The sequence below is a fragment of the Bactrocera oleae genome, chromosome 5 (genome assembly GCF_042242935.1).
Source record: "Bactrocera oleae isolate idBacOlea1 chromosome 5, idBacOlea1, whole genome shotgun sequence".
Lineage (NCBI taxonomy): Eukaryota > Metazoa > Arthropoda > Insecta > Diptera > Tephritidae > Bactrocera > Bactrocera oleae.
The window spans coordinates 3,990,533-4,005,800 of NC_091539.1; the positions used below are offsets into that span (position 1 = coordinate 3,990,533).

Below are 15,268 nucleotides of genomic sequence, written 5' to 3' on the forward strand. Positions count from 1 at the left end.
TTATAATTACGACGGCTGTCATAATCAGCTGTTGGCGTATGTTGTTGCTGAACGTCATTTAAAAGTTGTCTGTAAACGGAAGAAATATGTGGCAAGCGTGCTCGGAGGAATTCCAATGAGTGTCAAGAAATTGCTAGAAAGAGGTTCAAGTTAAAAATAAATACTGTCGCGCGAAGAAGAAGCAAATTTACTCTGATAATAAATGTGTGACTAAGAAATAGATGCTCAGGTGTATGTCGTGATGAGTTGTAAGGTAAATATTTAAATTATTATATTATTTTTTATGTGTCAGTGCATTTGAATATTTATAATATTATTATTGTATTATAATTTCATAAAAAATTATTAAAAAAGAAAAAATATTAATAAAAAAAAATTCAAGTTTAAAAATATTTATATATGAAAAAAAAATTAAAAACAAACTAAAACACTAAATAAAAAATTAAAACCAATTTAAATAAAAAATTTTTAATAAAAAAAAAATTTATAACAGTAAAAAAAAAAAAATTTTGTTGTAAAATTAAAAAAAATTTAAACATTGTAAAAATATATTAAAAGTAAATTTAAAAAATATATATATGTATATAACTTTGTTCTTATTTTAGTTCATTTAATTCAACTATATCTATGACTAACATTTTGTGCTGTGTTGCAGCAAATTTTTCGAAAATGATTTATGCCTACACATCTAGAACTCATTATCCATTATATATTTTAGAAAATTTGTGTTTTCGACTTTTTTTGCGTTTCAACATACATATAATTCTTAGTGTACCGTAATTATTGTCGTACAATTTTTCCGAAAGAATAGAACAGTGGTTCTCAAACGCTATTCAAACAAAAATTAGAAGAAGAAGAAATAAGTACAATAACTAAAAAAAAATATTATATAATTTAATTTCCGCTTACAATTTTCTTATGTCTCTCAAGATTGTGTGTTGTTGCACAATATTTTACTGTTTACTTTTTCCTACATCTTCAGCAACAGTTATTTGAAATGTGAAGCTGCATACAAAGTTTTCAATTTTACAACAAAAAGCGGACTTTGTGACCTCACGCAGCAATGTATGGTGAATTTACGCAATATTGGATTGATTAAAAGATGCAGAGAGTTTCAATATGCTTGCGGCCGTACTTCGTATGTGACATAACATTTTGATAGAGTTTGCTAAGCAAGCAATAAGATCTAGAGGCAAGACTAAATTGTACAATGGCATAATTTATCGATTAAAACTCTACTTAAAGGAGCACATCTTACCACAGGTGTGTCCCTTAATGGAATTATAATGCTGAAAATTGATACTAGTGTGGACGACGGACCGAATATCTGTTCATTTTAAGACAAAAACTAAATTAGTATAGACATTAATACCGATGCCGAAGACAAACAAGCAATATAAAAACAGAAATTCTCACAAAAGCCGGTTCTACGTTACCGAAATCGACCTGAATTTATCCTGCCAAGTGCTATTATTACGGCGACCTAATCTTTTTTAGATAGGTAAGTAGCAAATAGCAACGCATTTCGAATGGTTATATACTGAAGCTCGAGTTTTTCAATGTGAGAGAGTGGAGGAGCAAAGATTTCTGCCCAAGTGTCAATCTGGGGCTCTCCGAACTAATCTGCACCTTAGCGTACTGGCAATAAAAATTGCTGGTTATTAAAAACTCGACTCTAATCGACCAGTGATGCTATTATGCTATACTGTATTTTATTATTATTTTTTTAAATTTTATTATAAATATATTATTATTATTTTTTATTATTGTTATCTTTGTTATTATTAGTATTAGTTTTTATTATTATTATTTTCTTTTTATTAATATTATTTTTTTTATTATTATTATTTCTTATTATTTTTATTGTTAATTTTTTATTATTTATTATTATTTTTATTATTTTTCTTTTATTATTATTTATTTTTTGGTATTATTATATGTTATTGTTACTATTTTTTATTATTATATATATTTTTATTATTTTTTTATTACTTTTATTATTACTTTTTTTATTATTTGTTTTTTGTTTTTTGTTTTATGATTTAATAAAGATGAAAAAAAATATACATCACCTTTCTTTCCCTATACTTTCAACCTCAGCGGGTAGTGAAATAATTATACAAAGTATCGTACATTCCTGAACAAGCAGAAAGAAGTGAAAAACCAGCACCAGCAAGACAATGCCATAAAAAAGAAATAAAATTAAAATCAAAACTGTGACAGTATTTACAACTGAAACGCACATATGCCCATACATACATACACACATACATACATATATGTATATATGTATGAGAGCTGCTTCGCACAAAACTGTAGTTTTCCCATTGAAAAATAGAGCAAAACCGAATGCCAGCGGAAAATTCAAATGAGCAGCAGTCAAAGTGCTCATTCAAAACTATACACACATACATATTGTAAATATGTATGACAAAAGCAGAAGAAGAATACCAATACGCTAAGCAGTCGCACAATGAAACGCCGAAGATGGCAGACGGCGTGAAATTTTCGAATAAGAAAACACGAGCGGAGAGTGTGTGAACTCTTGCCATTGTTTTAGTTAATAAACTACTTTCGATGTGGTTGTTGTTATTTTAAATATTTGTGCATATGTCTTGCCGCTGCTGCTCAACCGAATACAACATTTAGTAGAGGTTTTCCGCTAATATTGTTGTTATTGTTATTGGACTTTTCACATTCAATAGCGTATAAAAACCAAAGCCACACCACGAATTCGAGCAATCTAAAAACGGCAATCGCCCGACCATCAACAAAAATAAGCGCATAATACAATTGTATGCTTTGTTGGCACGCAAATAATTTAAGAAAATAAGAAATTAAATACATACAAAAATTTAAAATTCAAGTGAAGAAGTGCACAGTTCTACGCAGGCAACAAACGAACGTGAACGTAAACGTAACGTAACGGGTCTGCTGTGAAGGATTTTGTACGTAAATAAGCAAATAATTGATTAAAAAAATAGCGTAAGCATAAGAAAAGAAGAAAATATTTTATCTAAAAATATTAAGAAAGGTACTTTTTATCGCACAAAAGCATTCAAAAAATAATTATAAAAACGCTATAAAAAACTAAACTCGCGTGCGCGCTTTGCTAGCAACAACCACTACATATACTCGAGCTGCGTTCGCGTGCAAGTGCGTGTGTGCAAACCGTTTGCTTTAAACCGTAAAATACGCGCGCATTCACAAATTGTGCGTTTGTGTGCGATTTCAATATTTTTGGTTGAACATAAAACACATTTCCGCTTGCTGCAAGCTGCAACACGTAAAGCGATCAACCAATTAAAAAGAACTCAATTAAAAAACAGACAATTGAAGAATTGTTGCCGCAACAAGTTGATTGAAGAGAACAACAAAAACAAAGCACCTATACAGCAATAAATATGGCAGATGTATCGCATGAATTGGGCGCACTGCGTTTTGTGGTGGTAAGTGGTAGTGAAGAACGTTACATACATACATATGCAAATGAAGCTTGAGAATGACGCATGAAGTTGGCATTTGGGGAAAGGTATTCCGAAAATAGTTGAAGACAGTTTAAGAGCATAAGCAAAAATGAGGCAAGAAAATAAGGTAATTTAGCGGCAATGCATATAAACAAACATACATATGCACTTATACAAAATAAAAATAGTAAAAATATATTTTTTAGGTAAAATCTAAAAGTATAAACCATAAAATTAAAATTTAAATACATTAAATAATATAAATAAAATATTTAGAAAATACATTAAAAAAAAGAATTAAGCCTAAATTAATAAAATACATACATATACATATATTAATAAATAAAGAAAAATATTAAATATAAAAAATATTTAAACAACAAAAAAATAACTAAATAAAAAAAAATTACTACAACACAAATATATGTATGTACATACCTAAATTTCTGCAATACAAAAAAATAGTACTCGTAAAAACAAAACATGAAATAAATAAAAAAAAATTTAAATATATAAAAAAAAAATATTAAATTAACAAAATATATATATATATATTACATTAATATAAAAAAAAATTAAATTTGAAAAACATTTAGACAACCGAAAAATTATTTTAGCTAAAACAAAAATAAATACCGAATCTCGAAACAAATTACAGCAATATAAAAAATATTAAAAACAAAGATTTAAATAAATAATATTAAATTAACAATATATATATTATAAATATTACTTGATGTCAATAAAAAAGAAAAAATTTAATTTTAAAAATTTTTAGACCACAAGAAAGTAGCTCTAACTGAAAAACAAATACCGAATTACCAAAGAAAATTAGCAATGTTAAAAATAGTGAAAATATAAACATGTAAAAAATAAATTAAATATCAATGTAATTTCGTAAAAATATCATGTTTTGTATATAATTTATCAAATGTATTTGTTTCTTCTATTATTATAAGTATTTTCTACTGCTATATCTAAGTATTATTATTTTTTTTATAAAAAAGTTATGAACTTGTATTTTATATAATTTGAAAAAAATTTTATGGCAAAATTTTTGTTTTAAAAATATTTTACTTTTAAAACAGTTTTTTATAATTTTATATTAATTTGAATTTATCAATTTTTTTTTCTTAGAAAGTTTAAAAAATAAATTTAATTCGACATATGTACATTGTAGATTTTTGTTTTAAAAATATTTTGTATTTGAAATTATTTTTATATTTTTCTATTATTTTAAGTATATTCTTTTTTTTTCTAAAAAAAGTTATGAATTTCTATTTTAAAGCATATAAAAAAATTTTTGTTTAAAAAAGTTTATATTTTTGCAAAACTATTTCTATTTTTATACTACGTACATATATTAATTTTATTTTTTAAAACAACTATGGATCTGTATTTTATGGCATTTTAAGTATACACATATAAAAATATACCCTGTTAGACGTTATTTGCTATTTTGTAGTTACTAAATATACTGCGAAAAAAGTCAATTGCTGGAAATGATACAAACTCCCGCATTATTTGCAACTTTCTCTTTTTCGCAATGAAAAGAGTATAAATGAGAAAATAAAACGTTTCCCAGACTTAATTAGCCAATGAACTAAAAAAATTAAAAATAAAAAAATAAAGTGAAAATATTTGTGCAAATTTAATTTGAAAATCACATTTTATAAAAAAATTTATCTGAATTCATATTAAAAACTTAACTGAAACAATAAAAATATATATGTATAAAAAAAAATTCAGATATCAATATTCTATATTTGTATCAGCAACAAGCAACAAAAAAAAAACACTAACAAAAAGTATGCAATGGTCTTTCTTGGCGCCTTTGCTCAACGTACGCACTCATAATTTCCAACCATTTGCGCATTCAATGCGCAGCGATCCCAATTAAAAATACAAATCAAAAATGAAAAAGCCATTATGCAATGCACAAAAATAACAAACGAAAGTAAAAAATGAAGAATGAAACAGCACAAATACAAGGCTTAGTGACGTAGCGCGCGGTGCAACAGGGCGTATGCGTAATGCGTTCAGGCGTAACAATCGATTCGACGCCATTCAATAACACAAGGTGTGGCATATTAATAAAAAAAAAAAGCTTACGTTATACGCATTACTGCGGTATGTTAATGTATTGTGTAATTTATTTAGTATTTCTGAATCAGCACTTGGAATTTGAAATACTTTTGCTATCGCTCTTTAATATAATATACTTGTATATTTAAAATATTTTTTAATTCACAAAAATATCTACGAAATGCTTGTTTATGTTTGATTGCCCATATATCATACGCAAGATTGCTTATATACAAAAAAAATATATTCATATATATTTAATTTTGTATGGGCCAATAAATTATTGTGTTATGTAGATATTTCTGTCTGCTTTGGGGTTAACAGCCAAGTGTTTATATTATATATAAATACATATATTTATTATATTCTATTTATATATACATATATGTATACATTATATTCCATACTTTGCATTCCAATTGCAAACTTTATTCGCTTTAAAATTTTTCAAAACAATTTTCAGTATTTTTTATTACAAATTTTATTAAAACAAAAACATTCAAGGCCAATATTAAATTTTTTTAGTTGCCAAAGAAATGAGCTTCGCTTAAGTAAATGACGTTTGTATGTTCATGTGTACATTTATGCGAGTGTATGCTCAAAAAAATATAAATTTTGTATGTTTTGTTTATAACATGCTATTAACTTTATGACCGCGCATTCTTTTGAAAACATTTAGTGAATATTTTCTGTAAAAAAAGTATTAAAAAATATGTCAATAAAAAAAATATTTTAATATTAAAAAACTGGAAATTAAATTTAAAAAAAAATTTAATAGAAAGTTTTGTTAAATAATGTTTTATCAAAAATAATTGTTTTTGTAATAATTAATTATTAAAAGTAATTAATTAAATTAAAATTTATTTATACATATGTCAATAGAAATCCAAAAAACTTCTAGTAAAAGTAAAAAAAATTAAACAAGTTTTGAATAGAAAGTTTTGTTAAATAATGTTTTATTAAAAATAATTATTTTTGTAATAATTGTTTATTAAAATTAGTTAATTAAGTTAAAAAAAATAAATATGTTAGTAACAATTTAAAAAAAATTCAAATAAAATTTGAAAAAAAACGCAATTTATTGAAAAACAGTTTTGTTAAATAAATTTTTATTAAAATTATTTACTTTTGTAATAATTATTTATTAAAAATAATTAATTTTATAAGCTGGAGTTATTTATCTCTTTATTTATTACATTATAGCTGAGTATAATTAGCGGCTTCTGTACAAAAAAAAAATACTTTAGATATAATATATATTTTGCACAAAAATAAATCACTATTTAAAAATTTTGGCTAATATTTATAGTTGAACACTCAAATACAAAATCAGCCAAAAATTGATAGTACATAAAAACTATAACTATTTTTCACGAGATAACTTATAATTAATAAAAATCCGGCATGAAATTCAAACAATTCAACTAACGGGAATTTTACAGTAACAACACGTGACGTTCTCACATTTAAGTGAGACTGCAATAAAAGAAAGTCGATAGCAAACCGTTGTTTATAAGCAAGCACGAGATAATATTATAATTACACGGCGTTTACACGTGAGTTTAAGTAGACATTTTTATTGTATTAGATACCATTATCAAATTAGAAATTGGTATTAAATTAGAGATTATTATTGTTTAAGTTCAAAAAATTGTTTGGGAAAATATTGGATATATTGCCAATTTGTGGTCTTTTTTTTTATAAAATTTCAATAGACATTTTCTTATTTACTTATTATGCTATTTATTTAAAAGAAATTTTTTGCATTATACATATGCTGCATATGTATGTACATACACACTTTCACATACATAAGTAACGAAAGTTTTAATTTTAAAAAACTTATTTACAAAATAAATTTAAAAAATTGCGAATTTGATTTTTATCACAATGTCTGTGCCGAGCGCAGTGCGTCATTGGTGCCACATTTGACGTCTGCATGGGTACACACCTTTTGCTCAGCTCATTATTCAACGCTTTAAAAATATAAAATAAATAAAAAACACGCAAAAATATAGCACACCCACATAACATTACCCATATGTATGTATACATGTACATACATATATGCGCCTAGTAAACTTTCAATCAACAAGAAAATTGCCAAAAATTAAATAAACAAAAAAACACATGGATAAAAGGAATGTCTATTCATAAAAATATCTAAACTAAAAGTCGCACACATCCACAAAATCGTCGCCATGACAGTGATCACTGCCGTTTGGCAGTCCGTTCACGTTCATGGTCCAACGTGATTATGAGCATTTGTCGCCGCCCAGGCGGCATTCGCCTCAGATGCTCATCCGCTGCCTGTTGCTGTGTTGTTGGCGGCAAAAATTCAATTGACGCATCGCGTCAAGTGCCAAAACTTTTAGAGCTTTCCAACAGCAATGAGCGCGCACCCGGTTTAACGGTTTTTCAAATTGCAAATTTTCTTTTGAAATATATGTTGAAATACATTTACATATATATGTATATGGTATATAAATATATTATACACTTGCAAGGCATGTTCGTGAACCTTTGCTACTGTACCAACTTAAGGGGTGTGTTATGCGCATAATTTTCTGGGTACTCATATGAGTGGGTGTGCATATATTGCATATAGTATGCATGTATGGAGGAAAAAACTTTATTTGTCAAATGAACAAATTTTCCACGATCACTCTTGCGTTTTGCTTGCAATTGCGGCGCAAGTGGAAATGCGAAAAAAGCATAAGAAATGCATTTGTATATGCAACATTTGTATTTCGCTTTAGATAAATGTTCATAAATTGCGACATTGCAAAATGTAGCATGGGGGTGCAAATTAAAGACAGTGGTCGTGTACACATTATTTTTTCCTTTTATATACGAGTAGACAAGCTGTTTTCAATGTCACAATTTTAATACAAGTAACAAGCAATTTTATGTGATTTTTTAAAGAAATTGCGTTATGTTTTTAAAACGGTACATTTTTGTTGCAAAAATATATATTGGCATATCAAAAAAACATCACCAAACAAAATTGCAGTATTATTATATTATTTAAAATATTTATCAAAGAAGCCTAACGCATCTAAAAAGAACGATGAAAATTTATTTTGTTTTTAAACAAATATTTTCGCACAGTTTCAATGTTTGCGTGTTATCGATGATTTTTTTTCGAGACTTGTTTTTTTTTGTATATTTAAACATTCTTGACAACAATTCAACACAAAGCTCGTTTGTAAATCCGCGTCATTTGTTTGTGCGCATTATTCATTGTCAATGATTTATGGTACGCGCCTGGTGAAAATGCCGCAAAAATGCTTGGAATTTTCATAAAACACATTTAACTAATACCATATTTACGCTCAAGTGCTCAGATACGCAAATTTATATATAGTATGTAAAATAAAATAAAATTAAGACAAAATTTAAAAAGAATACAAGTTAAAGAAAATCAAAAATAAGAAAATGAGGTTACTTTGCATTAAGTTATTTATATAAAATTATAAGTATATTTATAAAATAAATTTAATAACAATGAGAAGTAAAGAAAGAAATAAGGAAAAAATTAAATATAATATGTGTCTGTATTTATGTTTGTAAAATCTTAGTTAGATTCGATTTTTGATAAAATTAGATATGTTTAAATTAATATGTTCGGATTTTTTATACATAAAGTTTTATTTTAACACTAATTAAAAAATATGTAAAAATTATATTATTAATAATAAAAACAAGTAATAATAACAAATAAATGAATATGAAAAATAATATAATAATAATATAGAAAAATATAAACAAATAATAATAAGAAATAAATAAATATAAAAGATTATCATAATATATAAAAAGTTAATAGAAAATTCAAAAAAAAAATATTAAAAAAAATATAAAAATAATAATAAGAATATTAATAAAAAATTAAAAGAAATATAACACCAAAAAGGTTACATTAGAGTTTAGATAAAATTTGATACAAAAATAATAAAAAAATTACAAAATATTTCAGTTAAGATTTTAGATATAATCCGATACGGTTAAATTAATATATCCGGATTTTATATTCAAAAAGTTGAACTTTAACATATGATAAAAAATAAGGAATTTAAAAAGAATTATAAAAATAATTATAAAGAAATATTTATAAAAATAATAAAAAAGATAATTATGAGAAATTAAAAAAAAAAAAAAATTAAAAAAATAAAAAAAGAGAAATTTAAAAATAATTATAATTAGATAATAAAAAAAGATAGTTATAAGAAATTTAGAAAAATAAAATAATATTAAAACATATAAAACAAATAACAATAATAATAATAAATAACAATAAAAACTTCAACAGAAAAAAGGTTTGTTTAGATTTTAAATTAAATTAAATATGTTTAAATTAATATAATTATAATAAATAATAAAGTATAAAAAGAAGTTTAAAAAATAATAAGCAAAAATAAATTTAAAAAAATTAAAAAAAACACAACTCAGTTAAAAATAATATTAAGTTTAAAGTTATAAAAAAAATCAGAAAAAATAAGGAAAAAATATATCAAATCAAAAAACAAAAAATTTAAAAAATAACAATAAAAAAATGTTATTTAATAATATGTTATAATAAACATAAAGACCCAGAAAAGTTTATTCATTATATTTTTAAAAAGAACACAACTTAGTTAAAAATAATATTAAGTTTAAAGTTATAAATTAAAAAAATAATAACAAAAATTAGGGAGTATTAAAAATTTATTAAAAATCAAAAAATATTAAATAACAAAAATAATTAAAAATATTTAATTTAATTATATATCATAATAAACATTAAACACCAGAAAAATGTATACATTATGTTTTGAAAATAAAATATATTTAACACAACTTAACTCTGTTAAGAATAATAATTTATATAAATTTATTATAAAATTAATTGATATTTAAAAATATAGTTTAAATGAAAAATAATTAAACAAAAAATAAGACAAATTAATTATTAAAGAAATATAAATATTTAAAATGTCAAAATGATACAGAACGCAGCGCTGAACAAAATATGAAATATGTTAAAACAATCTGGCAATAATTTATGCATCTACAAACGACCTTTTGATGCCGCAGATGCGAAATTTTGTATTTTGCTTTACTTATTGGCGTTCAATTCATTCAAAATCAATCAAAAACTTTGATAGACAACTTGCGGCCTTTCCACCCAATTCTGCAATATGCAAACTGATTGATGTACAATAGCTTCCGGTTTGCAAAAATTCCTGTCTACATTTGTAATCTTAAAGTATTTCGATTATTTTATTTTATATTTCTCTTTGTATTATTTTTTATGTCACATGACTCATACGTATAGGTACGTTTTAGCTTTGTTGCTGCAGCTGTCAGACAAATGTAACGGTTAAAATGCACATAAAATAAAATAATATATATTTTAGTAAAGTGTTTCGGCTATAAAAATCAATTTCACATTTGTTTAGCATTTTAATTTACAAATAGTTTAAATGCTTTCTTGCACACAAACGCATACATATACATACTTCTGCGTGTGGGCACAATAAAATGCATATTTTGCACATGTGGTCGAGCGCAGGCTCATTTAGCTTGGCCGCAACGAGGTTGAGCGTTTGCTTGTTGGCATTTGCTGAAGGCTGACACACGTTGCAGGAAGTTTAATTTATGTTTTGGCAAGTGTGCGCTCATATTCGCATATTTTTGTGTATGGCTGTGGAAGAAAATGTCTATTGGACTTTAGTACCATTTTATGTACAAAGTACTAACAAATCACTAAATATGCACGAAATTAGCGAAAAATTGTAATGAAACCGCTTGCAGCAGCTACCGCATACACGTGTTCGCATTGTTTTGGCAATAAATCATTATATGTATAATGTACATATCTTCCATCACAAATCTAAGCAAACTAACCTTAAAATTTTATACTTTACACGGCGTCTACAATTAAATAAACATAGGTAAGCCATTTCACATTATTGCAACCTTGAGCTATTTTTTCGTGCGAAGTTCGTTGCAGCAATAAAAATAACTAATACAGATAAAACGATCATCGATAAAAAATACAAAAACTTACTGTTACGCCATTGACAGTTGCGCTTTAAAAATAAATCAAAATTCGATAGCAAGCGCAGAGTTACTCTTTCCTCTCTTTTGTTGCTGCACAAGCAACTATAATTATTTACAATGCACTCACATGCATACACACATATATACATACTATATACTTGTATATATTAGAATATATTATGCAGGTGCATAAATCGAAATTTATGCACGTCACCTGCTGCCAATGTGTGCGCAAAAACAAAAATAAGCCACTCTTGTGGGTGTATGGTAAATAAATCAGCCCTTTTCGCGACATTTAGAAAAATAATTGAAAAAAAAGTTTGAAATGCTGTTACTATGCGCTGTTAATGTTTTGATTAATTGACGTAATGCATAAGAACAAGAATGAAGCAAAATTAAAATCACGCATACGCCCGGTGATATATGTACATTGCGGTTACTAGAGAAATATGTGAAATTGGCTTTTCAAGCAAGTATTTAATGAATGAACTTTGAATGAGCGAATTTGTGAATGAATGATGAAATTGGGTTTGAGAATTTCAAATTATGACATAAAAAATACAGAAAAATGGTAAAAAAAAAATTTTTTTTATTGAAATTTGTTTTTTAAATTAAATTTTTTAATTTAAAAATTGTTTTTTAAATTAAATTTTTTAATTTAAAAATTTTTTTTATTGAAATTTTTAAATTAAAATTTGTTTTTTTAATTTAATTTTTTAATTTAAAAATTTTTTATTGAAATTTTTAAATTAAAATTTGTTTTTTAAATTTAATTTTTTAATTTTAAAATTTTTTATAAATAAATTTTTTATTTTAAAATTTTTTAAAACATGTAAATTTTTAAAACATTTTTTTTTTTCATTTAAATTAAGTATGTCAAATTGTGCCTTAAAAATACGAAAAAGAAATAAAAAAGCAACAGCAGTTTTAATAAAAACTTTTTTTTTATTTAAATTAATTATACTTAAATAACATTAAAATTTAACTTCACGTTGTTGTTGCACCAAAGCTATAATACCCTTCACAAGTGCTTTTCTTATAGCATAAAAGGGTATAAAAAGATCTTTATCTTGATTATGATCGATCAGTTTGTATGCCAGCTATTACCTACTATAGTGGTCCGCTCTGAATAATATGCTCGGATATTGTAGCGTTCCCTTGGACTTGTACAATAATCCAAGCCGAATTATGTGCAGATATCTTGTCAAGTCAAAATATTTTCCATACAAGCACTTGATTTTAATCGGTCTGTTTGTATGGCAGCTATATGCTATAGTGGTTCGATATCGGCGGTTCCAACATATGTGCTGTTTATTGGGGAGAAAATCACTGAGAGACATTCAACTTATTCAATCCTTTGGTTTCACTGTCTGTGTCAACATGCAATTTTGATCGTGTCGAACTCATCTACTGTAATCCACTTTGCAACAAACTGCCGTTTGAAAATTCAAATTATTATTATGAAGTGTCAATTTTGAAATGAAAACTTCTAAAATTCTTTAAAATTTTTTTAGTCTGTCTCAAAACCATAACAAAGTCTTCACATCTTTCGGCCAAACAACTTTTAAATTAACAGTAGAATCACGAACTTAAAGCAAACAGAAAATGCCTGCCGACGTCATGGCTCAAGTATTCAACAAACCACCAATAGCTACTATCAAATTGTCCAATATACTGATCGCTCTTCTTCTACTTCTTTTTTTTTACTCAACAGGACTCGTCGCTCTCTTCTAAAGTGGCAATGTTTAACAAACAAACGCAACAACATCAACAGCAACAACTTTTGAATCCCTTCTCCACGGCCAATGGACGTGTGTCGCCAAAGCCGACCTTCTCCAAAGACGAATATGGCAAGTAAGTAGAAAAGGAGACGGTACCTCGAGAAAATCAACACTATATTTACATATTTATATTTTACTCTTTCCAGACCCTTGGCAGGCAGTTTGACAGAAATGCGCGGACAGAAAGCGAACATGCATGTGCTCCGCGAAATGCTGGAACTGTGTCAAATTATCGACTCAGAAGGCTACAATGTCAAGGATGAGCCGAAAATGCGTGTCATACCATTCGGCGAGCTCTTCAATGTGAGTATCGTAAACATTTGACGTTGCGCCATACTATAATGAACTCCTCGCCTTTTTTCTTACGCACAGATTTACAATTATATCTCCGATAAGGTCGTTGGCATTTTATTGCGCGCACGTAAACATAAACTACTCGATTTTGAGGGTGAAATGTTGTTCCAACGTCGCGACGATGACGTACCGGTTTTTCTACTCAAGCCGATTCGTGATATACGCCAAGAGCTTGAGGCCAAAATAGAGGAAATAAAACGCGTGGGCAGCCCAGCGCCACAAGCCACGTCATTGCTGCTAGACAAGAGCGCTCACAAGCAGAAATTGGGCTCACGCAGCTCCACGCCCTCTACCTCGCCAGCACGGTCAAAACCACCAACGCCAGCACCATCAAAAGCGCCCACGCCCGCGCAGTCGAAGGCTTCAACGCCCGAGCCCGCCGATGTAGCAAAATTACCGGTAGCGCCCGTCACAATAGGCGCAGTAACCGCCCAGCCAGCAATTGTTAATAATACAAAAGCAACAGCACCGGCGGTTACCATCACCGCTGCACCAGCTGTGGAGGTGACTGAGGCAGCAGAAATAAGCGAACCCATTGCTAGACTAGAGGGTGGCCAGGAAGCTAAGACACCAGCAAATAAGGATGAGCTTCCAGCGCGTATCGATATTACTGCGGCCGAAACGGAGATTAGTGTTAATCAATATACGACGCCCGAATTGGAGCCAGTAATTGCCGAGCATGCGGGTGTGCCGGCGGCTGCAAATAATTCGAATGCTATTGAGAATGCCGAAGTGTCGACGATTGTCATTGAAACAAGTGGCGTGCATACGCGCACGTTGCCAACGCTGCAGGAGAATGCAGCAGCCGTAGTACCGGTGCAAGCGCCGACTACAGTGGAGGCAAGCGCCGCAGAAAGCGTTACAGAGCCGGCGGCAGGTAGCAATGAGGCACATCCCGAGGAATAATTTACTAAACCAAAAATAACTATTTTTTTCGATTTGAAACATTAAGCTAGTTAAACATACTATATAAATACTACCCTAAAATAGGGTTAGGTTAGCGGGGTACTACTTAATTGCATGTAAATTCTGAGTTAGCAAATGCAGTAAACTAATTTGTAGTTTAGACATTAGCTGCAGTATTATAAAATATTGTAAAGCGAATGTAGAGAGATTGGCGGTGAAAAATTAAGCTAAGCACTACGTTGGCGCAATTTGAACCGTTAGATATTGACATTTTCGTAAATTTGCGAACGGAGAGTTGCCACACTATAATATATTAATTTGTAAATAAAATTTGCAGTAGTTCGTGTACTTAAACAGAAAATTATATTTAATACAAAAATTTGATTTATATTTCAATAAAACTAGTATAGACAGAAAGTAATAAAAACAAAATAAAATATCGTTTTTCTAAGATGTCCTTCTTAAGGTGTTATAGGTATAACGTCCAATATACTATTTACTAAACGATGGATTTTAGAAACTTAAAACTTCCCAAAAGTCATAAAAAACAAAAGGACAGTGTTCAGGTGACTCCCGCGTCTCGATGTGACGTGATTTGAAAGTCACGAAGTGACCTCACGGGATGCTGGC

The 15,268-nt window shown here is 27.8% G+C and overlaps 1 protein-coding gene across 2 annotated transcripts; it reads left to right on the plus strand.

Annotated features, from left to right (window-relative positions):
- Window positions 1–2,729: 2,729 nt before the first annotated feature.
- Window positions 2,730–15,075, plus strand: LOC106619772 (calphotin). 2 transcript variants are annotated; one of them, XM_036359537.2, is made up of 4 exons: window positions 2,730–3,449; window positions 13,312–13,451; window positions 13,525–13,681; window positions 13,751–15,075. In XM_036359537.2, the coding sequence occupies exons 1-4, from the start codon at window positions 3,405–3,407 to the stop codon at window positions 14,636–14,638; spliced, it is 1,230 nt and encodes a 409-aa protein (XP_036215430.1). In that variant the 5' UTR covers window positions 2,730–3,404; the 3' UTR covers window positions 14,639–15,075. The 2 variants fall into 2 exon arrangements, with proteins under 2 accessions (XP_036215430.1, XP_014093497.1); XM_014238022.3 differs by lacking the exon at window positions 2,730–3,449 and adding an exon at window positions 13,091–13,226.
- The last annotated feature ends 193 nt before the right edge of the window (window positions 15,076–15,268 follow it).